The sequence below is a fragment of the Anopheles moucheti genome, chromosome 3 (assembly GCF_943734755.1).
Source record: "Anopheles moucheti chromosome 3, idAnoMoucSN_F20_07, whole genome shotgun sequence".
In the NCBI taxonomy this organism is placed as follows: Eukaryota; Metazoa; Arthropoda; class Insecta; order Diptera; family Culicidae; genus Anopheles; species Anopheles moucheti.
This window is the reverse complement of record NC_069141.1, coordinates 15,131,654-15,154,980: the sequence shown is the minus strand read 5'-3', so window position 1 is coordinate 15,154,980 and position 23,327 is coordinate 15,131,654. Positions and strand designations below refer to the sequence as shown.

Sequence of the window (23,327 nt, the reverse complement as noted above, 5' to 3'; positions counted from 1 at the left end):
AATTATACATGTTGTACGTTATACGCCATTAGTTCATTCTTATAACATTTATATTAAACTATACATTATCATCCTTTCTGTCAGTGATTGTTATGTGCGAGAGTTCACTGTGGCCCGTATCGCCGGGTTCGGCAGTCGGCAATATACTTTTGCAGTGAATTTTCGTGACTGCTCCGAACAAAGAAAGCGGTCAGTACGGATCCGTGTGTCCTCTCGTATGCAAAACTCAAACTTACGACTATCGTGCACTAAAAACCATTCATCCCAAAAGCGGAATGCAATTATCATATATATCTATAAGCCGGTCCACACGGGTGGCCGTCGTTTTTCCTTCGAAAACTGTTCCACCCCGGCATTCTCCGGGGACCGCCCAGTGCCCTATCGCGACAATTCCCATCAAATAGACTGGTCGCCGTACTAGACGATCGCTTCCTTGCTTTGCATGATGTGACATTTTACGTTCGAAATGCAAATGACATCTTGGAGATCCGTTCGTTCCGTTCGTTTGAGTTGCGTTCGGGAACGAGATATATATATATATTTTTTCCGGTCGCTTTTCACAGCGGTGCCTTCCTTTTATGGCTTCCTCAAGGACGAGGCAGCATTCCGTCCCGAAGCTCATCTTTTTCGTTCATTTCCTTTGTTGTCCTTTTTCACTTCTCCCCCTCGCTGGACTGAAATGGATGATGCGATAAATTTTTATGTTTATTATTATAATCAAGTGTAGTTTTTCTTATGGCCGTGCGGTGCATTTCCGCCAGAATGATAGCTGTCGGGGCACACGAGGGGGAGGTTCCGTTGAGAGAACGAGTGAATATGCAGCGTTCACTGTCAAGTGTTCGATGGCCAATTTGCATCCTTGGCCGATGGTTCACTGGCGCACTGCACCGAAGAACTTCTCGGTTAGAAGGAACGGTGAAGAACCCTTCGTCCATGTTTTTTTTTTGTTCCTTCGGTTCCGCCGTCCATGCTTGATGAGTTTTTCTCACCATTTTCCACCAGTGCACTCCGGAGCATTACCAATACCACTGTGCAGACCACGATCGACCACGACGGTTCCCAATCCGATGGGGTTGCAATTGGCTGATGCATCGAAATCGTTACGTGCGGAGAGTGTAGGGCGTTCGTCACCGCCTGTCTTCGGTGTCGGTGAAATGATCCTTGCAGTTTTCTCATCACCAGGCATCAGCTGCTGCATCAGCAAAGCGAAGCAGATATCGAAACTCTGGCCAGAATGCGGTGCCATTTCGGGAAAGTTGGTGATTGCCATCCCGGACGAGAACTGTACGGGGGGTTGTGTTTTTTTTTTGTTTGGTTCACTTACACTAAAACTCATCAACTGCAGTAGAACTCGGTTGAAGTGTTTTGTGCTGCATGGACCTGAGGTGCTTCTTTTTTTTTGGGGCCCGTTTTTTCCCCATTTTCCCAACTTTGCTGCAGTGTTCGCCTTTTTTTTTTTGTCGTGTGATGACACTTTTCCGCGAAAGGTTCTTTTCCCGTCCCGTTTAGAATACTTTACGACGATGGACTGGTTTGCACTCAGTCGGTCCGATCCTAATTTCCCCATCGAATGACGGTTAATGGATGACGATTACTTTGAATGGAGGAAACATTTTCTCCACGGTTGTCGTACGAAAAGAAAACAAAAAACGACTACAAATTGTAATGAAAATGTCATCTTTGATCGAGCATAATTTTCAACAACACCATGCGCAGCGAAGGAAAACTATTTTGCGATCAACCGCTCGTACCTATTAACTGCATACTGCATCACTACTTCTTATGCACCGGGTGCACCGGGTTCGGTAAAGTTTGTCCCTACTCCCCCCCCCACAATCAATTACGCCAAATGTGCTGCACCGTAATTTGCTAACCTATTCCGCTTGGCCATTTCCCGAGTTTGACATCGGGCGGTGTCTTTCTTAAGAAAACACTTAGCAAATTGCCAACTCCGCAACATTAGGTATTCATCGTGAGGTTCAAAGCGATGCATAATGGTGTAAATACATGCCAAAAAAAACAAAAGAAAAACCATGAGATATGGTTCGTATCTACGCGCTGAATGTGAAATGGAATGGTCCCCGGCACGGTAAAAGGTGTGAGTTTTTCCCTTTTTGCTACTTGCCGAAAGCACTCGGAAGCGCCAAAATGTGTCCTTTAACATGCCAAACGGTACAAGCAGCCAGCATAAGTGAGAATAGGTGAGCAGCGTGGCAAAAGGAGCGTTTTAAAATTCAAAAGACAATAGCACCGGTAATTAACCGGTAGAGAAGAGAAACTACCTACCTACCGAAGTACAACTGGGTGCGGTGTCGGAGTGCTGGAGATGAAAAGTCGTAAGAAAATCGTACGTGAAGAAGTACCACCCGATGAACTCCCTGAACTGCTCGAATTCATTGTAGCACACACGTGAGCGGGGTAGTTGTTGCTACAACAAACAAAAAGTAACACTTCTTTACGATGGTTAGGAACTTGAGGGCGCCCATTAACTCATCTCGTGCTGGCGTTTCGTGTGCCGGGAGGATGCGCCAGGTGGTGGCGCATTTTACGATTTTCATTTCCATTAATCCTTGCGAGCTGCCGGCTTCACGTGTGTTTGTTTTTCATATTTATGGCACTTCGTGCGGTTGCGAATCTTCCACCGTCTTTGCGAAACATCCGCACATCCGAAACCGTCCCAATCCGGTGGGGGGGGGTAAAAGTTACACCGCTTGTGATACTTAATTTTTCGCTAACTTTGCCACTTTGCCGGTTTGGTTGCAGTTGGAATGAGGATGCGAAATGAATCCGTTGTGTAAACCGGTACGCGCAGCCACCCTGTTGTCTTATAAAATTAACCTTTATCTGTAAAAATTATGAAAGAATGATTTTGGGACGAATATTTCACGCCTCCAACAAAAGGATATGTAAATAGGTGGCGTGTTCGCGCGAACATCAGCAACGTCGGAATGCGGAATGTTCGGTACAGGCGTGTACGCAACGAGAACGCTATAAATCCGTGTAGCGGGGCGGCACTGATGTTTCATTATCCCCGGTAGCATCCAAGGAGGCTTTGGCTCTTTGTGAGGGAGCCAAACCATTCTTAAGACGTATCTCAGGAGAAGGATAAAGTGAGCGTACTTTACATTGTTCGATATGAAGTATAGCTGTAGCACCAATTTGGACATAAAACTTGTGGTTAAATAAGTACAAAAAACCCAAGTACAGGCAGTCCCCGAGATACGCTATTTTAACGGACCACTATAACCTGGTAAAACTTCGCGTAAGTCGAATTCTGATGCAATTTCGTTTATACTTCAAAGTCAGCGAGTCGACTTCCTTCTCTGCACTTGATTTATTTGCCGAATCAGGCGATTTTTAGAAAGATTACATTAAAATAAGTTAAAACATATGTTTTACATGAAGAAAAGGATATTTTTTAAACCAATTTTTCACCTTTTTGATAAGTTTTTGTGCTATAAACTAGCTCATCTGTCAAATTTCCATTAACCGTGTATCTCCGAATCTGCGTATAAAAGAAACCGCGTGATAGGAATATTCATTTCGAGTTTCTGCTTCTCGCATAGAACTGATTATCAAAGACTTACAGAAACTATTTAAATCAAAAACTGCAATAGTCGAAGATGTTTTCATTATTTAAATATCGATTTAAATCATTAAATATTTAAGAATATATATTATAAATATTTATTTAAATACTCTCAAATTATTTAAACATTTTGAAAAATACTAAAAACCGTACATGAAAGATTCATGTATATTGATTTACTAGACACAATGATTTAATCTATCTGCAAACGTTTCTTTTTTCTATCTCCCAAAACATGTGTTCATATAGTGATGTAAAAGATTGCAACAAATGCTAACAGTTTGCTTGAGGGTGGCAAAAACTGTAACGAAATGTACACAAACATCGCACTTTCCAAAACCATCTCCCTAAACAAACCGTGTCGGCAACGGCACAAAGTTGCTAGTAGGCGTAACAAGTGTACTGGTAGCGAACGCTACTGACAACGCTTCCCAGCAGTACCTTGGCACCCTTAATCAATCGTTATCGCGTCGCAACGCAGCACCATCAAGCGGGTGTCTTAAATCAACCTTACGACGTCAAAATCAGACATCAATAGCGATCGTTCCACCATAAAATCCCGCCACGATTCAAACTCCAAACCGGCGTGCGGAGTGTGGCCGCTTACACTGGGATGCCATTTCTTTGGCAAGGTAACGATAAGAATGATTTGTTTCCCTGTGAATGGGGACACACACTTTTACCATGGATCATCGAACCGAGCGCCAATCACTCGGAAATGCGCACCACGACCACACGCCGAGCGTGGTAAATACTTCCGCTGCACACTTCATTACCACTTCCGACCAGGAATCGCACGCGGGCATTCGAGCGAACGGGCATGTTCCGTTGTACGGTGGATGTTTCCGACTCGTTGGAGTCAGACCACCACCACCGGGCATCAGCATCGTGACAAACCTCTTCCAGCTCCGGTTGGTGAAGGTGCTTTTTGGTGAGTGAGACAAAGTCAAGGATGTTTGGCCCGGCTGACAGACGGTGCACCAATGTTTTGGAAGGATGTGTGATGCGTTTTTGTCGGGGCATGGGAAAGTGTTGGCAGTGTTGGGCCCGGGGTATCGGGAAGATTTATAAAGGTAGTTGGAATGGTAGTCTGTGATGGGAGAACCCTTCCTTCGGTGATCGGCACCGTTTGGTAGATGCGGATCGTCATCATTTCGGCTAGCTGCTTTTGGGCCACCCATCCCCGAAACGGATTCTCCGGTGGATTTCTCGTTTATAAATCGTTTTTCGATAAAGCTCAAACTTCCCGGTCTGCGATGCGTCGTGTGCGGTACGATGATATGCGAGATGGAATTTATGGTCTCATCGCAATATCAGACCTTCGAACAGAAACACACGCACATCGTAGAGAGAACGGACGATATGTTGGGAGTTGTGTTTTTTTTTGTATGAATGTAAAAGGATTTCAACGAAGTAACCTCAATTCACACACGTCCAACGAAGGAAACGTCAAACGATTCGGACATTGGACATGGTAGTAGGAATGCACGTTAAAATACTTCTGCACTTTCTGCATGGAGGTTTGGCTACGTTTTTTCACTTTCTCTCTCTCCCTCCCGTTGTATCTATATGTGGTCACATTTTTCACACCCTTTGGCAAAGGAAGAAATCTATTTCGGCAAAGCCAGGTCTAAACTGGGGATCTTTGACCACCCCGGCCCGGCAGCGAAGGATGTTTAGACGCCCATGATCGTAAATCATGTAACGGTAAACCGTTGCACGGGTAGATAAAAGTATTCAATCGTTGCGAGGCCGCCGACAAAGTGCGCCATAAAATACAAAATGCAGTCTTGGCTTCGGGCCGGGCCAGTTCATAAAACAGCGATCGTCCGTTTACGCAAGCCGTGGCAAAGAGGACTCCCACCCATTGCTGGATTTCTCTCGAATTTCTGGAATTCGCAATAGTCTTAACGGATCCTGTTCGACTTTCGGGGGACTGTGTTTGCAGAAAGGTGAGTCCGGTTTTTCGTGTTTCCTTCGCTCCTACGATAAAAATTGAAGCCGATGTCGTCCGGTGTAGAAAATATATTATTATCACCTGCAAAAGAAAGGAACTTTAGCGCTTACGGCTCCAAAACAGCCAAGACAACCGAGATGACCTACGAATGGGGTTGGATTTTGGTGGAGCAAATATTTATAGACATTTATGTTCTGGTCAACCGAAATAAGGAATATTTTTTCGCCTATCAAAATGGCACGGCCAGCAAAACCCGCCACAATGGCTGTGCAGGGCGCCGGTGGTCGGCAGAATGCCTTTTCCCGCTTTTTTTTTTCTTGTCACATCGCGTTGGATGTGGAAATAATTGCACAGCACTTTACCCGATGCCCGGTTCCGGTCGCCTTGGAAGCGGTAGTCCTAGTAGATATGGTCACCATTTACTGCCAGCTTTGAATGAAGGTAAAGTGCGCCATAAAACAAGCCAACCATGATAGTCCCGAACGGTGCCAATAAAAAACTTCCCAAATCCTCTAAGACGCGAGTTCCGGGATGTGTGCAGATTTTTTGGGTTTTTGTTCAAGAGAAGATAATAAACGAAATAAATACAGACAGCAAGATGAGTGTATTTGGACGAAAGAAATTAAAAATAATAGATATGGCTATGGTTCGATCGTTTTTGACGGTTTCGTTGGTTGCTACATTTGGGACACAGCACACGTAAACGAATGTTTTCGCCATTATCAATTTCTCCGGTCCTTAAAACTCCTGGACATCAAATGACCAATCACATCATGCTTGTGGTGTTGCGGAAGGAATGCATTGCCGACGGCAACATTTGCAGACAGATTTTCCTTTCGCAACACGCAACACATTCCCGGTAACCTGAGGGCTGAGTGTTCTTGGGGTTGGGATTCAGTGTCCTGAAGCAGAGTTTTGGTATGGATGAAAACAAAATGAGAGTTTATAGCAAATGTGGCGAGCGAATCCTTTTGCAACCGCGGTCTATTTTGCTATTTAATCTGTTTGGATTGAACAGAAATGCTTCGCTATTTGGTTGACCAAAAATGTTTCACCTGGCACTGTGTATGTCCAACATTCCAGCGTCACCTTCATGCTCTGCTCCACGTCCTGGAGAAAAGGAAAGGATCATAATGGGACACACTAAAAAAAAGAGGATGCATTTAAATCCATGTGTCTGATCTTTTGGGATGGATTCTTGCATTCCGTGGATGACTTTTCTCGAACCGGTTAACCCTGATGCTTCGTTCACCTGGCCCGGCGATCGTTACGACGAAGACGAAAATGGGGAACGACACAGCGAACGATTTACGAAACCGAGGTGTACGTATGCTTGACCAAAACCCTTAAGCCTGTCCACCCCGTCTAATGGGTCTTGGAATCATTTTTGGTCATTTTTCGGTTGGTTGAAAGCGTCCCGCTTACGTAGGATAATGGTGACACGCGGCGCTCGATACACACTTGCCGCCATTCGATGGGCCATTGCAAATATTCAACGGCGCACCTAAACCTCGGGGAAAATAAAACAAAGTGCCGTAGTCGCTCGTTACGGCAGCGGTGGGTTTATATGTCCGACCCAGTACAAAGCGTTGAGGTTTTTGTGGGCAAAACCCGGGGACCGTTTCAGCCGGGTTTCGGAAGGGGTCAAAAGTTTTCCCCAGTCACAACAACAACCGCTGGTGCGCTGAGGGCTTGGAGCGGATAGTAAAGTGTTTTATTTTCCGCATAGATGTCCATTGCGAGGCAACCGAGGTAAATGGGCATGCCTACAACTTGTTTATTGCCTGCTCACTGTAATTATAGAGAAAAGAATTTCCCGTCCAGAAAACTACTGAAGTGTTGGGAAGTGGGAGTGCGAGAATAAAAACCAACAGCAGCAACAAAACAAACAGGCGACAAACATTATCCATACAGGCGGGAAAATATACGCAAACAACAAAACAATCCTTGCTAATATATGTGAGAAAGGATATGGGAATAGGAGGTGGCATTGTGAGTTTTAGTATCCACAGCAAGAGGATGTGTTTTTTACACCTAATTTCCTGTTACAACGGGATGTTAATTGTGTTATGGGACGGTCGTAAAAGCAACTACTTGCAAAGCTCATTTTAGTTGTTGCATTGTCCAACGAAGGAAATTATTTTTTAATTGTAATTTGATGAAATTATTAACTTTAATAGCGTAAATGATCGATCACAGCATATAAAGAATTGGATAGAATCGTTGATAGAATTTTTTAAGTTAAGAAACTCCAAAATTCTTTAGTTGTAGAGAACTCATGAGAGAGTAGAGTTGTTGCAGTAATACCCATCATTAACATTTCTTTTGATTAACTAAATAGATTATCTTCGGAGGTTTGAAATGTGTTAAATAAATGAATTATCAATAAAAAATAATCCTCAAACAAACATTTTCCACCTGATCGAACATTGGCACCACAAACATTCAGCCACAACACACAAAGGTAAGCGAACCCAACACCCAAAAGTCACCGTCCATTTCCTTCATCCCCACACACCATGATTGTTGCAATGTCTTCGCGTGCCCACGGTGTCCGCATTGTTTTGCCCGTTTTGTCCATTGTGGTGTACAGTACAAAACCGAGAGTCTACAATTTTCCACCCTTCCCCCCAAACAAAAAAAAAAAAAACGAGCAAATAAAACGAAAATCTTCATAATTTATTTGCTATTTAGATTTATACTTATGCTTAATGGGGTATTCGGCGCGGGTCAACAACAGCGAAGCCGGATTGTTTTGCCACCGGAAGGGTCCGATACATAGGAAATACGAACGGAAAGCTGTTAGCGCAGCGAGCGCACATTCGTTACAGTGGTGACGATCAGGGTTTCGGGGGGTAAGTCGAGGTTCGCAAAGGTAAGAACTCTCCATTATTCCGAGGTTTGTCCTCGGGAAATAATTTTAATCTTTTTCGTACATGTGTTCCCGGATGTTGCGACCGGAATCCGAGATGCCGGACCGTGCCCCGGACCAGACGTTGGTAGGTAGGGTGGGTGGTGGTCCCCATTACGGGGACAAAAGTATATTTGTAGTATTTTCGCCCGGCCGGTAATGTAGCACGAGCATCGGTATTTAGATGAATTGGCATTGTAGCGGTTTCGGCTGGATCTGTTCCGAGCGGCGAAACAAGGCCTCCGTTTGTAAACCGTTCGCTCGCCTACCTTGTGAGCGCTGAGACAGAGTGGCGCAGTGAAGAAGGATGTCCACACTAGAGGCACTTGGTGCTCTAGCAACGAACGTTTGCGAACGTGTGTGGCCAGTGTCTTTTTTTTTGTTGTCCGCAAAGATCCCGTTTTCAGTGGCGGTGTTTTACTCATAAATTACATCGAAATGTTCCGAAGGGACTTAAGCTCATTTCCTACCATTATTTGCTGTGTTCTACCATTTGGACTAGAACTCGTGTAGCAAGCCACAACAGGGCGAAACTTTACGGGTTTGCATGGTTTTTGCATACTGCACAGGCAAATCATCAAAACTCAATCGAATTATCCCCTTTTTTTGGAGGGTTTGGTTGGAAGGCTATGAGTTCCGGTCGTGGTTCGGAATATCATTCCTTTTTGCTTCGGTGAAAAGCGCGTGAAAACCGGACGGTGTATGAATACGTAATTAAATCTTCTCATCGCGCGTGTACGATGTACGCAAGATGCAGAGGAGGTAAATTACCTTGATGGACGAGAATAGTCGCACTACACGGAGAGTATACATTTAGCGAGGTATTTGCTGGTATCAAATTATCCCAAGTTACAGAGTGTGAGAAGAAATTATAGCAGAACTTCGCGAAGGTCCGCTGACGTGAACTCCAGAATTGGTTTGATGGGAGCTCACAAATTCAAGCACTTAATAGAGTTGGGCAGAACCGGGTCTACATTCTTATAAATCTCATTTTAATCTCACCAAAACTCCCCGAAACATCCAGACCCATAATGGACAGCTGGAACGTATACCCGTAAGCGTGTGCTAAGGTACAATTATGGCACCATTTGATGAACCTCGCAAAGTCCCGTGCATTGTGCTTACGGCATACGATTAGCTCTCGCGGGAAAATGTGGGAAAAGTGAATAGTAAATCTCAAAACTAACCATATTGACAACGGTACAAGACCGGTTGCTAAATATATGTGCCATGGTACCGTGTATATTACGGCCGAGCCTTGTCATATTAATACCGTACATCCACTGGCGTCCGTGGCGTACGTGGGCTAAGTGTCCGAGCCCGGAATGTCCCATCTGTTACGATGTTATGGTTTGCCGTGCGCGCTCGGTACCGTCGGTACCGGCTGAAAGTCTGGCCATCTAACCCACCTCGTTCCCAGAGTGTGGAGACCGTATGCGTACCGTGGCTGCGTCACACAAAAATGATGCGCCCTGTTTAGTGTGCCGGTTGGAAAATGGGTTTTGGAAAGCGAACAGGCTAAAAGGCTGGGTTCGCCCGTCAGTTTATGTGCATGCCATGTTTATGTGCCAATTGGGGGCCCACACTGCGTGTGAACGGAGTGTGGAGTTATTTGTCCAACTCGGTAACATCGCACCAATTAAGAAGAAGGGCGATGCCCCGCGTGATGAACTTCGGTGTAATGGTGTAATCCACGGCGTCACTGTCGTTCAACGGTTTTTGGGGTCCAGTCAACAAAGTGACAAGGACATTCGCGCCCGGTTAGTGTAGGCATTCTACGGTGTCGACCCGAAACCAACCCGAAATGGACGGTTGCTCGGGTTTTCGTGGGGGTTTGTTAGAAATTTATCTGCATTCCAACCACCAAGTCCCCAGTAAACGGGTGATGTACTTAAGTAGTATTTTATAGTGTTTTAACGTTAAGGATTATTTCCGTGTGCTTGGGCTGTTTGCTCATTATATTTGCTTGCTTGGTAATTAGAATGAACAAAAAGAAACAAACGCACACGCGCATTTATAAATGATAATGACAATTGGATCAGCAGCACACACCGAAAAGCTAAAGGACATTCGTGGCAATGCGCAATTCACTCTCCACCGCCGCACCGGGGTCGGTCGTGCTTAACTGGTTCACAAAAACAAAACGATGTCGAAGGTAACGCCAATTACCGATAGCAGCGATGTACCTTATTTGTTTGTTTCGTCTTTAGATTACACATGACATTAATTGGTACTATATTCGCTAAGCCGCCCGTGCGAGTCACTTGCCCGTACCGCGCAAAGAACCCTGCACCAAAGCAGGGAAGGGCGAAAAGGAAAAAAAAATCAGCATCCCTTAAATTGTTGGAAACAAAGATGGAACCAAAGAACCGAAGAGCCGAGAAAACCCGGCTAGTGTGTGTGTGTGTGTGCTTTTTTTGCTTTTTTTTCTTTGTTTTCCTATGTTTTGTTGCTAACATATAAATCTATCAAGTCAAGTAGCTATTTTCACAAATTACGTTAGGATTTCTGTAATTAACTTTGCATTTTATCGCTCCACACTGTGTGTGTGTGTGTGTGTAGATTGAGGTGGACTTTTCTGGTTCATTTGACTGTCCCCGATATGCCCATTTACCCGGGCACAGTTACCAATCACGACCGGTCACTAATCGCGAAACCCACCGGTACGTTAATGTGGCCGGGTGTGCAATAATGGGCGCGAAAGATGCGCTTCTGGCAAGCGTAGCCGTACCGGGTATCAGGCATCGTTTTGCTTTGCCTCGTCGCTTTACGCTAGTGGGATTTTTTTTTCTCCATCTCCTCTCCTGCTGTAGTGTCGTTCCGTGCAATGCGACACGGATTAGCTGTACGGGAGTCTTTATGCTGCTTGTAGCATGGGCGGGGTGAATCGCTGTAATCGACAGGGTGAACATCCACAGCCCGGCACACCAACGTCCACCAATGAATCTTTAACCGATTTGTTCTTATGTCGACCGATTCAACGGACCGTTACGCCAGTACGTGGAACCGTGCTCGTAGGAGCCGTGGCGAAGGTCAGAAAATCCTCACACGGTTAAGTGATCTTGATGTCCGGATTCATGAATTAGGTTTCCAGCCCGAAAAACCCTCCATTTCTAGCTTTCTCCTATGGGTGTATGTCGGAACGGTCAAATAAAGGAAAAAGTACGGCCAGCTCCAGCTCATTTACGTTTGTCTCTCCGTTTTGGCAGCATTTCGGCGGGGAAGAGGGCCGTAATTGCTGAATTATCTCGTTGAAATTCTGGAAGGACGATGACCGTAGAAATGCGCCATCCGGTACGGGGTTGACCATTGGAATCTTGGCGCACTATTTCTTGCACCTGACCCAACGTGCTCCAACCGGGTGAGCCGTAAGGCTGCTGGGGTTTTGTGACCGCAGCACTGTTAGCTTTTAAGAAGCATCGTAAACAGACGACGGCACTGTCATTCAAGGTTGAGTTTTGCCTACAGAATCTGTCACATGACGACATGCATCTTGTGTGTATGTGGTTTTCTGGCCATTTTCCCCTTTTATGGGGAGGAGGATGTGTTGCTATAAAACATGCCAAGGGGCTCCTCAAGCGGTCTCCCTCTGCCCTGCAACAACGACGGCTTATCTAAACGCTCATAAAGTACGGTGTAAGGATATAAAAATATTTAATTATTTACACCCAAAAGTCCACTCCAAAAGGAGCGATGTGATGTTTGCACAATGGAGGGCATGTTTAGCACAGGGAGTCATCCACAGAGCGGGCTGCAAGAATTTACATGTTCCGGAGTTCCCGGAGTTTGGGTGGAGTTGGAGTTGGACTACCGCACGGAATTTGTGACACCAGTTGTGTGTGTGTTTTGTTGGGCTGACTGAATGCCCGTACCCATGCATGGGGTAGCCGTTATCTTGACGCGCGAGGGTGCTTTTGCTGGTTGGCTCAATGTCAGCCCAGTTCCACAGTTCCTGATGCTTCGTCTAACCAACCCAAAAAACCATCGTCAACCGTCATCGTCTCGGGCGTTGGTCACATAAAGTTATCAGTTTTATCGTCCTTACACTTCTATTCTTTTCCACCCTCTATCCACATAATTATTCCGAAGGCGCCATCACCATCGCGCCATTGCTTATGTAAACATTTGTCAAACGGAACGGAACATGTGCTGCCCGGGGAACTTCCCTTCGGTGGGGATATAATGCTTGCACACCCCGTAGTCCTGTCCCGTTTGGTGACGGAAGGTGGTGTCATTTTCGCATCCCATCTGAGACTTAATTGCACCCACTTTCGAAGGGTTCGAGTCGTCTCCGGGTCTCCGGCTATTCATCCATTTCCGCCAGGCATCATTTTCCCGGACAAAATATGCATTTACAAGGGTGATATCATATTTCGCCGAATCTACGTACCGCGCGAAGAAAGGGGTATCTGTTGGATTGGATGGGAAGGTTTTTGGGAAAGATGGCTTACCACCGGCTCGAGGAGAGTTTTGCTCGGGTACCGGTTTAATAAGGCCGTGCTGTATGGGGATGAGATTTTATTTACATTTTTAACCCGACTTAACGGCCATGTTTCGCCAGCCTACAGTAGCAATACCGCCCGCCTAATTGATGGCGAATTAATTTCATAAATGCTTAGCCGAAGCAGCATCGGAAGCGGTGGGTTGTTTCGGACCCAAAAAACAGGAAGAACGTTTTCTATAAATTCACCTATCTCAAGACGACACGACACGCTAGCGGAACACATTAGTAGCATCCCGTGAGGTAGCAACGCCACAAGCCGGCCCTGCGACCCATTCCCATACCGACCGGGCAAATATTGTACCAAACGATATGAAAACCGCGCAGGATCAGGAAAAAAAGTTGCTAAATATTTAACTATTTCGATATTTCCCAGCGGGTCATAAATTAGATCAGAATGCGTCCGGTTCGGTGCCGGGGCAGCACAAGGGTCTACCGGAGATGCCCGGGAGCATTGCAGGCCAGCAACAATTACAAGGAAAAACTATACTCACCGATTGGCGAACGATTTGCCGCAACTGGTACAGATAGCCCTGCGGGATGGTCCTGCTTCGGTGGCATCGTCGGTCGAACGGATTCCTTCATCCGTGGTGCCCACCATCTCCCCACCATTGCGCTTCCGCCCGTTCCGCTCGTGCTGGTGGTGAATGTTATCAATGTGATTTTTGCGATTGGCCTTGCGCGTAAATGCCATCGGACAGTGCGGGCACGGGAACAACCGTTCGTCGGTGTGCTGGCGCAGGTGGCAGCGTAGGGAGGCCTTGGCGAATGCTTTCCCACACAGCGGGCAGGTGATTTTGGGACACCGACCCAACCCCGATGGGGATGGCTTTGCTTTGTCATCCAACTTTGATGAGTGCAAAATTTCGTGAAACAGAAATTCGGCTTGCGATGAGGTCCTGCGGGGGTGAGTGTTTATTTTTTTTTTCACCAACCCCCCCACCAGAAGTAGGGCCCAAGTATACGGTAGAGGGGCAGCGCGTGTGTGGTGGAGGGGGGGGGGGGAGGAAAGGGACGAAATAAATGAAATGAGAAAATTTTAATGAAGGTTGAAAAAGCGCCATTTACACGCCCATCTCCCCAGTCCGCAATTGGTCCATCGTCATGCTACCCCCTGCATCGAACTGTCCGATGGACTTGGTCAGTGTGTGTGTGGGGGTGCGTGTGAATGTTTTAAGTTTCCTCGATCCTGCCGACCGATATGTACACACACACACACACCGAGAGAGTGGGTACTGGAATGGAAATGTTCGCACATCTAAAACGCACAAACACCAGCGATCGAGACGGGGTTTATGGCGGGGTGGTACAGGAGAGGATGGCGGATGGAAATTGTGTGGGAATCGTGGATCCGGTGGGGGGAAGGGGACTGGATGGAAAATGGAAAATTAGCAAGGACAGCAACAAATAAGCAAACAGGTAAACACACCCCGGATACCCATCCGGCTCATTTGGTACACACCGAAAGGACAATCACCGAGGCGGTTCGGATCGCTCTCCGGACCTCCGGCGTCCATGGGCAGGAACCAGAATAAAAAAAAGGCAGGCAGGCAAAAGAACACTGAAGCCATAATCAGGAAGCGGAGCAGAGGTTTTCCCTAGAAAGCTGCGTGCTTTCAAAATACATTTTCCATGGACTGAGCCCGGTTCAAATTTTCCTCTCCAAAACCGTTGCGTCGGACCATGGTGATGATGCTGCGTGGGGGGGGGAGAGGGCGACTTAACGATGAACCAGAACGGGGGTGGGGTGGTTGGGCTTTTCACACAGGGCTCACAGACAGTGTGTGCGTGTGTGTGTGAGTGTTCGTAACAAATACCTGAATGGGCATATTTTACACTGCCAGCAAACGACCGAACCGTCCTCACCGATGGTGCCAACAATTTCATCAACGTAAACAGTATTATTTTCGGACGCATTATTAGCCATGGCGAAAAAGATTTCTGCTGACGCTTGCGGGCTCCGTGCGGCAACAATATTATCGCAATCCGTATTTGATACCGGCGGCGATTGTGACGGTTGGTGGATCGGCCCGGCAGTGCTGCCGGCAAGTGCCGAACTGAACGATTCCAATTTAATCCGATAGGTCGATGTGGTCGCTGACCGGGCCTCGGTCGTACACGGTTGCATGGGGGTGTGTGAATAATTTTCCATCATATCAACTGTTTGTACAGCGGGGCAGCCAATTGTGACGTGATTTGATGAGATTTCACCGTTTTCCACCGTGATGGGCATGAAAAGAAACGAAGATGAACCGAGGAAAAAGATATTAGGCCTCGGTGAAAACAGATCAATTCGGTTTCAGCATTGGAGGGTAAGGATCATTATTGGGCTGAGTTTAAAAATTCAGTTCTTTATAATTTTAAATTACGTTAGTTTATATTCTAACAGGTAGTATTCATTCATTCAGAAATAAATAAATTAAAAATAATATTATTCCATTTTTTTGTTAAATAGAATCAAAGTCTAAGGCTTTGAATTATAATCATATCACGATAAATGTCACATAAGATTAATTAATAATAATAATTAATAAATCCACATTTACTCAGTGTGTTCCAGTGTGTTCTAGCTTCATCATTTGTCGAACAAAAGATAAGATTTTTTTTATTAAAATCTTGTAATTTGAGAAAAAAATCTTTATCAATGTTCAAACATTTAGTGTCAACTAAAGTGGCCGATGCAACGACGTATTTTTTCTCATGATTTTTATCAAAATATTGTGTGGACATTCAGCCCTTGGTTAGCCCCAATCGAATCTTCTGATCACATTTAACCACGTACATACACGGACAACATTTAGTTTTGTGTAATTTAAATGCAAACAAAAACCCTCGCATCGTTTCGAACGCAAACTTTGCAAATCGCAACCCTGACCCACAACTCGTTTCACTCGCTGCACCAAACTTTTGACAGTACAATTATTTAGCTGCCCATCACCGCTCTTTACTAGCGACCAGATGCAAACGGATTAGTCATCCAAACGTGTGTCCTCAAAGCGAAACGGGTTAGCATCGGGGCCACCGAGGCCAGATTTAACAGGAAAAGTTATTCTTTCTCCGGCCGCCGGTTCTCAGACCCGGTTTGCGATTTCCATGCTGGTTCAAAACGCACTGGCGGAGTGTCGTGCCGCAAGGGGGAGTCGGGAAAATAAAAACTGGTGAAATATGTACACCAACCTTTTCGGGGCTGATCAGCTGGGCCCGTTTGCCCGGGCACATCCGCATCATCCGTGGACGATTCGGGTTCGGCATCCGATTCCCGGTCCGTCGACGTCTCCAGAAACGGTGCCACCGTGGAGGAATACAGATGTGTCTCCTTGCCTAGTTTACGATCATTCATATTTACTTTAATTGAATCATTTGAGATAATTGAATTTGTGCCCGAAAGATGCGGCCGGGTTGCTGATGATGACGATGGTGAAGTTGCCGCCTGTGGGACTATCGCCGGGAGTGCACCAGCGAGCTGATGTGTCGTCGTCGTCGTCGTCGTCGACGTGGATGTGGTCGGTATCGAGAGCACTTCCGTTGTCGGGTACGGCACAAAGAACGCCGAGGACGTTCCTGCCGGTTGTTCTAGCGTGGTGGAGGAATTGAAAAATGTACAATTTTTGTCACGTACGTGTCTGCCGAGTTCTTGCGCCAGGACGAAACATTCGCCACACCGAGGACAGCTGAAAGAACAGAGGAGAAATTAATAGATGAGTGAATGGTTGTGGAATTGGGAGAGGGACGAGATGGAGAAAAAAATATGAACGCTGGAGTTTTGGTGAAGAGTTTAGGAAATGAGCCGAGAAATTGGTCATTCTAGAGAAGCATCCGAAATATATGGGTAGGCATTAAACTATGAACGATGTTTGAAATTATTGGTGTGAAGTCTTTAAACATTTCTTACATCTCACATATATTGTGACATATTGGGATATTTTAATAAATTGCATTGAAATATTAATGTATCAATCATTTTCCAATTTCCAAATCCCATTAACTTAATTTTCCGCCCACCGTACCTTACCTATACTTCACATCCGGATGATTGGTGGCAATGTGTTGCTTCAGCTCCAGCACATCCGGTAATTTTTCCTTACAAATCGAGCACAGCTTCGGAACGAGGTTCGATTTTCGATTCTTTCTTGCGGACATAATCTTGTGCCTCGAGGTACGGCGATGTTGCAGCGACTCGTGGGCCGTCTCGAACGAACACTCACAAATCGAGCAGTAATAGTTTGCCAACCGGTGCAGTTTCTGGCCATGCTGCAGCAATCGCATCCGGTTCGGGAAGGTTGCACCGCATAGCTCGCAGGTGAAGGTGTTCTGTACCTTGACGCGAACCGCCGCCACCGCTTCGTCGCTGACCACCGTACAGTGACGCTGATGGTGCCGCAGCTCGGCGTTGTAGCGAAACTCCTGCTCACAGGCACTGCACCGGATGCGTGTGATCTTGCGGATGATGATCGGCACCGAGCGATTGATGACCGCGATCACTTCCCGATGGTTCGCACCGAGCAGGTGTTCGGTCATCTGAAAGTTTCCCTCACATTCAAACTTACAGAAGCTGCACCAAAACTTACCGCTCGACGCTACCCGGGCCTCGTGGTCCGGCGAACGCCAATGGTCCATAAAGTAGTGCTCGCTGTTGGCGTAAAACCGGCACGGTTGGCACTGGAACGGGGACTGTAGCACGATGCGGTGCATATTTTTCAGCACTACGTCAAAGCACTGCTCCGGGTGGTTCAGCATCCGACGGTAATGGTAACGGGATATCAAGTGCTTCCCGAGCAGATGCGTCGGCAGACGCGTCTGACAGACGACACACTTGGTGTAGTAGCATTTGCGTTTGCGTTTCCCCTTTTCCGGTGGCTTCGTTAATTGACCCGCGCTGGCCACGGCCCCGATGGCCCCGTTGCCCGGCTGCTCCGTTAGCTGCTTCGATAGTTCATTAGCGTAGAGCGGCGGCTTGATGGCACGTTCCAGCTCGAATTCCTCCTGGGCCCGTTTAAGGTGCAGATTTGATTTAAGATGGCGCTCGTACACAAACCGAGAGGCCAGCCGGCGGTTGCAAATGCTGCACCAGTAATTGTCCTCGTAGCTTTTCACCGGCTCGTGGGTTGGTTTGTACTCGAGGCGCGCAATCTTGGAGCCGGGCACCCACTTGCCCTTGGTGTGGCCGGGCGGTGGCGAGAAGCTCTTGAAGCTATCGTCTTCCTCGTCCGGTTCGATGGATTTGTCCAGCGGTGACTCCGGTGGCCAGTGGCGCCAGTGGGACGTACTGCGCAGTACGTTCGGTGATGGACGATTTTCCGGCTTCCACTTGCCACCGGTATGGGTGCGCGGTGGCGCATTATAGTCGTCCTCGTCCTCGCTGTCGTCGTCCGACGGGTCGGGCGACTCCTGATGGAATATCGGATACAGTTCCACCTTTTTGTGGCCACTGATATCGCTGACAGCTTTCATAAGCTTATCGGACTCGTTCGGTGTCGCCAGCCAGTCGTCCGGCAGCGGATGGTGCTGTTGCTGCTGATCTGCCTCGAGCTGCGTGGTGACGAGGGTCGTGGTGTATTTGCGGGTCTTCGGTCTAGACTGCGGCAGGGCGAGCTTTGCTGCAGGACTGCAACCACCACCGATCAGCCCGGGGCTGGCCCCGCTGGGCTGGGCCGCATTCGGCAGGGTGGGGGCCGTTGTCTTCTGCTTGCTGCTGCTCTGCAGCTCAAGCGACGAAAAGAACAGATCCGCTCCGAGCTCGTACTCGTAATTCACCTCGTTCTTATAGTCGTTCGCTTTCGAACCATCGGACCGGTGATGCTCCGGGTCAGCGTGGTGATGATGGTCATGATGATGATGATGAGGTTCCAGCTCGTAGTTATGATAGTCGTAGCTCGGCACTTTCTTATGGTGCTCCGGTTCCTTGATTGTTTCGGTAAAGTCAAACGTCCCATAGGGCGCCGGTTCCGCCGCCGATACCGCTTCAACGCGCACCGTTACGGTCGACTGATCGGCATTGCCAATCGCACCGGGTCCGGCCTCACCGGTGCCACCTGAAGATTTGGCCGGCTGTGCGCAATTTACCTTACGGTGCTTGATGTAATTTTCAATTCCCTCCACGGTGCTGCCACACTTAATGCAGAGATGTGTGTCATCCAGCTCGGTGTCCTCTTCGTTGAGCATACTGCCGCAGTGGATGCGTTCGCGGTTGCAATAACCGGGTGGCGACGGCCCTGGACGAAGTTTGCGGTCGCGCCTTTGACACGGCACAAGCGTTGCGAGCCACGACCTGCGAAAACAGGAAGTAAATCAAACTTTAGACATAAGCGAACATTTAAGAAGCGGTGCCCGAGTGCCCGCCAGGGGTTTTCGTACGGATCAGGTTCACCGTACCGAGCACACGGTGCAATGGTGACAGTCGAACGACGACGACGACGACGACCATCGCATCGTGGTACCTTGAGAGATGCATCATAGGTGTGTCCTACGCCATTACGGTCGCTTTGCATAGCAACATACGACGGGAAGGGGCGACAAGGAGGTTCATTATGATGAAGAAACGGACGATGTGCATCGGATGTGCTTGGAAACGGTTTGTAGAACAAGTCCCCCGTGAAGGGCCACAATGCCCGGGCGAATCATTCTGCATCGAAGCTAATGTGTATGTGTGTGCCTGTCGCTCCCGAGAAGGTGATAAAGAACTTTCTGATAAATATATCATGTGAAAACATTTATTGTCTCCACCCGTCCTAACCTACCGCTGCTCACTGCATGTTTTCTTGTGGGGAAACATTGGCCAGCTTCATGCTACAAAATACTTCACCAGCTTCACACGAACAACGTCACTGCATTTCGGACAAGTTCGGTTCGTTGTTTTACAGAGATAAAATATCAGTCTCCGTCCGGGTTGAGAAAACATGACGATGACGGTAGAAGATGATGGGATGGGAAGTTGAATCGATGGCAGGCCCGAGTGGTGGTTCAGTGCCCCGCTTAGCCCGCTCCGGCAGTGGGGCGATGATAAGCGAGAAGAATTAAGGGGACTGTGGGAAGGGCTCGCTGCTGGAATACTTATGGGGGAAACGAATCCATTACCCAGGGCCCTGAGCTGACCGGGTTCGCAAATTTTAGACACGGCAAGACAAGGAACGTTCCTCTGGAGGTTCCACACATTCCAGCACTTACCGTGGCGCGACCGGGACATGCACACGGTTGTGGCAGAACAACAAAAGGACCAACACATTAAAGGATTGTCAGGGTGCTACCGGGAGGGTGTAGTCGGAACTGACAAAGAAGCCACCGGTTACACGCTAAAACATTGTTCACTCGGGTCCAGTAGGAAGCGTTCACGTGTGTGGCGCTGTGACCACCACTGGAAGGGACACACTGGCCGCCGTACTAGCGATATCTTTTAACATACTGCCATATCGGCTAGCACTTCGGTGGGAGGCAGTAGGGCAGCCTTAGTAACATTCCTCCCGGTTGTCTATGATGTGCGGTGCAAAGAGCAACCACCTTCAGGACTGACCACCTGCCTCACCCGGCTCGGAGGAAGCTTTGCTGAATGTTATGATCCCTGAGGAGGATGATTATACTGCCATCTAGAGCTTGTTACAGTCATAAAACTGAAATCCTTATTTTGATGAATGGGCAAAGTTGTTGTCTAATTGTTGGAATAAATTCTGTTTGATATATCACATGGTTATTACACAAATTTATGTACACATAGACATGACCAACCGAAACCTATAGGCAAAACTTACCATCCCATATCACAGCGGTGTACAGTGGTGTACACAGTTTTAGCTTAATGATTGGGCAGACTTCTTAGAGCTCGGAAATAGAATTACTCAAAAAATTATCCTTAATACCCTTTGGTGAAGATACCTCTTTAGCATAAAATAAACGAGTCCTCGTGAGTTCGTAAAATTTTTATGCGAATATTTGACGTCTAATGATAACGAGTCGCGTACTACTGTTATCAAACAGGTTATATTGAAACATCGGTAGTAACTCTTTTCGGGTCAGCCAGAGACCGGCCGTTTGCCTACTTTTGCACGGTTTCCGTTTCGTTCGGTTGTCTTTGCGTAAAGGTCGCCATCAGTCGTTCCCCGGGCGGAGCGCGCGGCTGGCAGCGAGACGAGCGGCGAGAAATGGCCATCCCTCATCAGTGAACGACATCATGCATGGAAGTTTCCTTCGGCACGGGGGCGCAACATTCGGACCGGGCCAACTCTCTTAGGTCCAGCACGCCAGAGTTTTATGCGCTCCGAGCAGCCGGAGCGTGTAACTTTTGCGAGCCCCGTTTTTCCGGGGGAGTTAGGCACTGTACCACGAAAGATACAGCTCCTGCAGAAACATTAATAAATATATCTAATTACGCTGGCAAGGTTACACCGTGGTGTGGAGGGTGGGCTGCACCACACTCGATCAAACTACTCCATTCGGCGAGTCCATTTTGTTTGTCGGTAATGAACGAACAAATGTACGATCGGCAGTATCGGCCGTTCGGATGGATGATCTCGTTCGCTTGCCCACAACGGTTGGTGGAATGTAATTTTCCGAACCGACTCAAACCCCCGAACCATTTCGTTGCATCTCCAGCAAAAACATATCAAAAACTACAAATGACGCAAAAACACACATCCCCCGCCCGAGTGCCGAATGAGGTTTTATGAGTGAAAATTCATCATGCAAATAGTAACGGCCAAGCGAACGGCGGCGTCGGGAAATGGTCGGAACACAACAGGACCGTGATAATTTTGCAGTATGCTTGCTACCGCCACCGCTGCAAATGGCTCTTGCGGAATGGGTAAAAGATTGTAAAAGATCATAAATTTCATAAGCTGTTAATAACTCATGATTAAGTCGCAGCAGCGGAAGCACTGGTGCAGTTCTACACACGCTTTTAACTGCTGTTCGGCACAAAAGTTTTGCACCGAAAAGATCACTGCCTGCATAGTAATGTTTTACAATTGTGGCCTCAGTAATACGGCGTCTGAGCTGTTGTTAACACAGCAAAATACGTCGGTTGAATGTGGAAGAAAGATGGCTACGCTTAATGGGCTAGAAAATAGGAACACTTTCGACAATCAGCCACTTTGTATGGGTAAGTGAAAAGAATCAGTCAAAGGGACATAAACGATGTGAGACAAGTCCCCTATAGAGATATATTCAATTGTCTGCCATCTTGCTTTTCCTATGATAATAGCACAATTATTTGCAAAATGTTGATTAAATGAAGCCCTACTGCAAGCTTGTAATTATTTGTTAACATAAAGTAAATGCGTTAATCAAGTAATCAATCAGTCCCTGAGCTTAAAATGAGATTAAAAATCTTTCAAAATCTGCACGCCTCCAACACAGCTTGTGTTCCAACACACGACGGTTGGCAACGGTGCGTTCTGCTAGACACGAGATGCCACACTCACACACAAAGGATGCAGGTCCTGATTTGCAGGATATTGAAAACAATAAAATTGTCCCTGAGGTCTCTTAAATTTTGTCCCAGGGACTCTTTCCGGACTGGGCAAGGGTAGTAAAACTTTGGCTAACATGCGCTCGGGCCGAACCGCTGCTGGACCGTTTCTTCGCTATTTTCCGCAAATAGTGTCCAGCGCTCCGGTTGACAACCTTGTGTGGCATGTGGCGTCCGAACGGTTGGGTTGAGGTGTCATTCGGGATGCCACTGGAGAACTGATATCGTTGTTGGTCTAACTTGCGTCAAGGACTCGCATGGACATGAAGTTTTCATTCGCACCAAACCGATAGGAATAGTTACACCCGAACACGCTACTTACAACCAAGGACTTGTCTTGATAACCACGAACCACGTCTCGGTTGCATGGCGAATCCTGACCGGTACACGGGTTTCTGCACTGCCGGTTCGAACCTAATTGACCCAGGGGACGAAGTCATCAGCATACAGCATTCAAGGTTGTAACCATTGTGCGTTTTCTTATCGACGGGAGAAACGTTCATGCGTGTGATAGCGCGAGAAGCGAAACAAACCATTTCCTGCGACTGGAACATGGACGTTTAGATATTCACAATTGTTTTGAAAAAAAGAATCACCAGCCTGGTACAGCTAATTCACAGATAAGTATAGCAACAGTGTTGCAAAGTGTACGAGATTGTTCAAAGATGGCGCTGTACGAGTTAAATTAGCTGTTAAATAGAGCGAAATTGCCGGAGTAAACTGTTTTCAAACCCTTGATTGCTGTTTACATTAATTTATAATACTATAAAAACCCACCATTTGCGGTTTAATATGAATCAAGTGCTACAGTTCAAAGTCAAGGTAGCCAATCGGTGTGAATAACTTAAAAAAACTAACAACACAACACCTTTTCTGACAGCCCGGGCACCCCGGGTGAAGGTACCCAATAAA

At 47.1% G+C, this 23,327-nt stretch overlaps 1 protein-coding gene across 1 annotated transcript in view; it reads right to left on the bottom strand.

Annotated features, from left to right (window-relative positions):
* LOC128300487 (zinc finger protein 236) overlaps positions 1-19,120 on the bottom strand; it is a 32,801-nt gene extending 13,681 nt beyond the window's left edge. The window contains exons 1-4 of the mRNA XM_053036558.1: positions 16,971-19,120; positions 16,136-16,629; positions 14,776-15,118; positions 13,453-13,857 (exon numbers count right to left, since the gene is read on the bottom strand). Coding sequence (XP_052892518.1) covers positions 13,453-13,857; positions 14,776-15,118; positions 16,136-16,629; positions 16,971-19,120 — 3,392 coding nt within the window. The remainder of the gene's footprint in view (positions 1-13,452; positions 13,858-14,775; positions 15,119-16,135; positions 16,630-16,970) is intronic.
* Between the last annotated feature and the right edge of the window lie 4,207 nt (positions 19,121-23,327).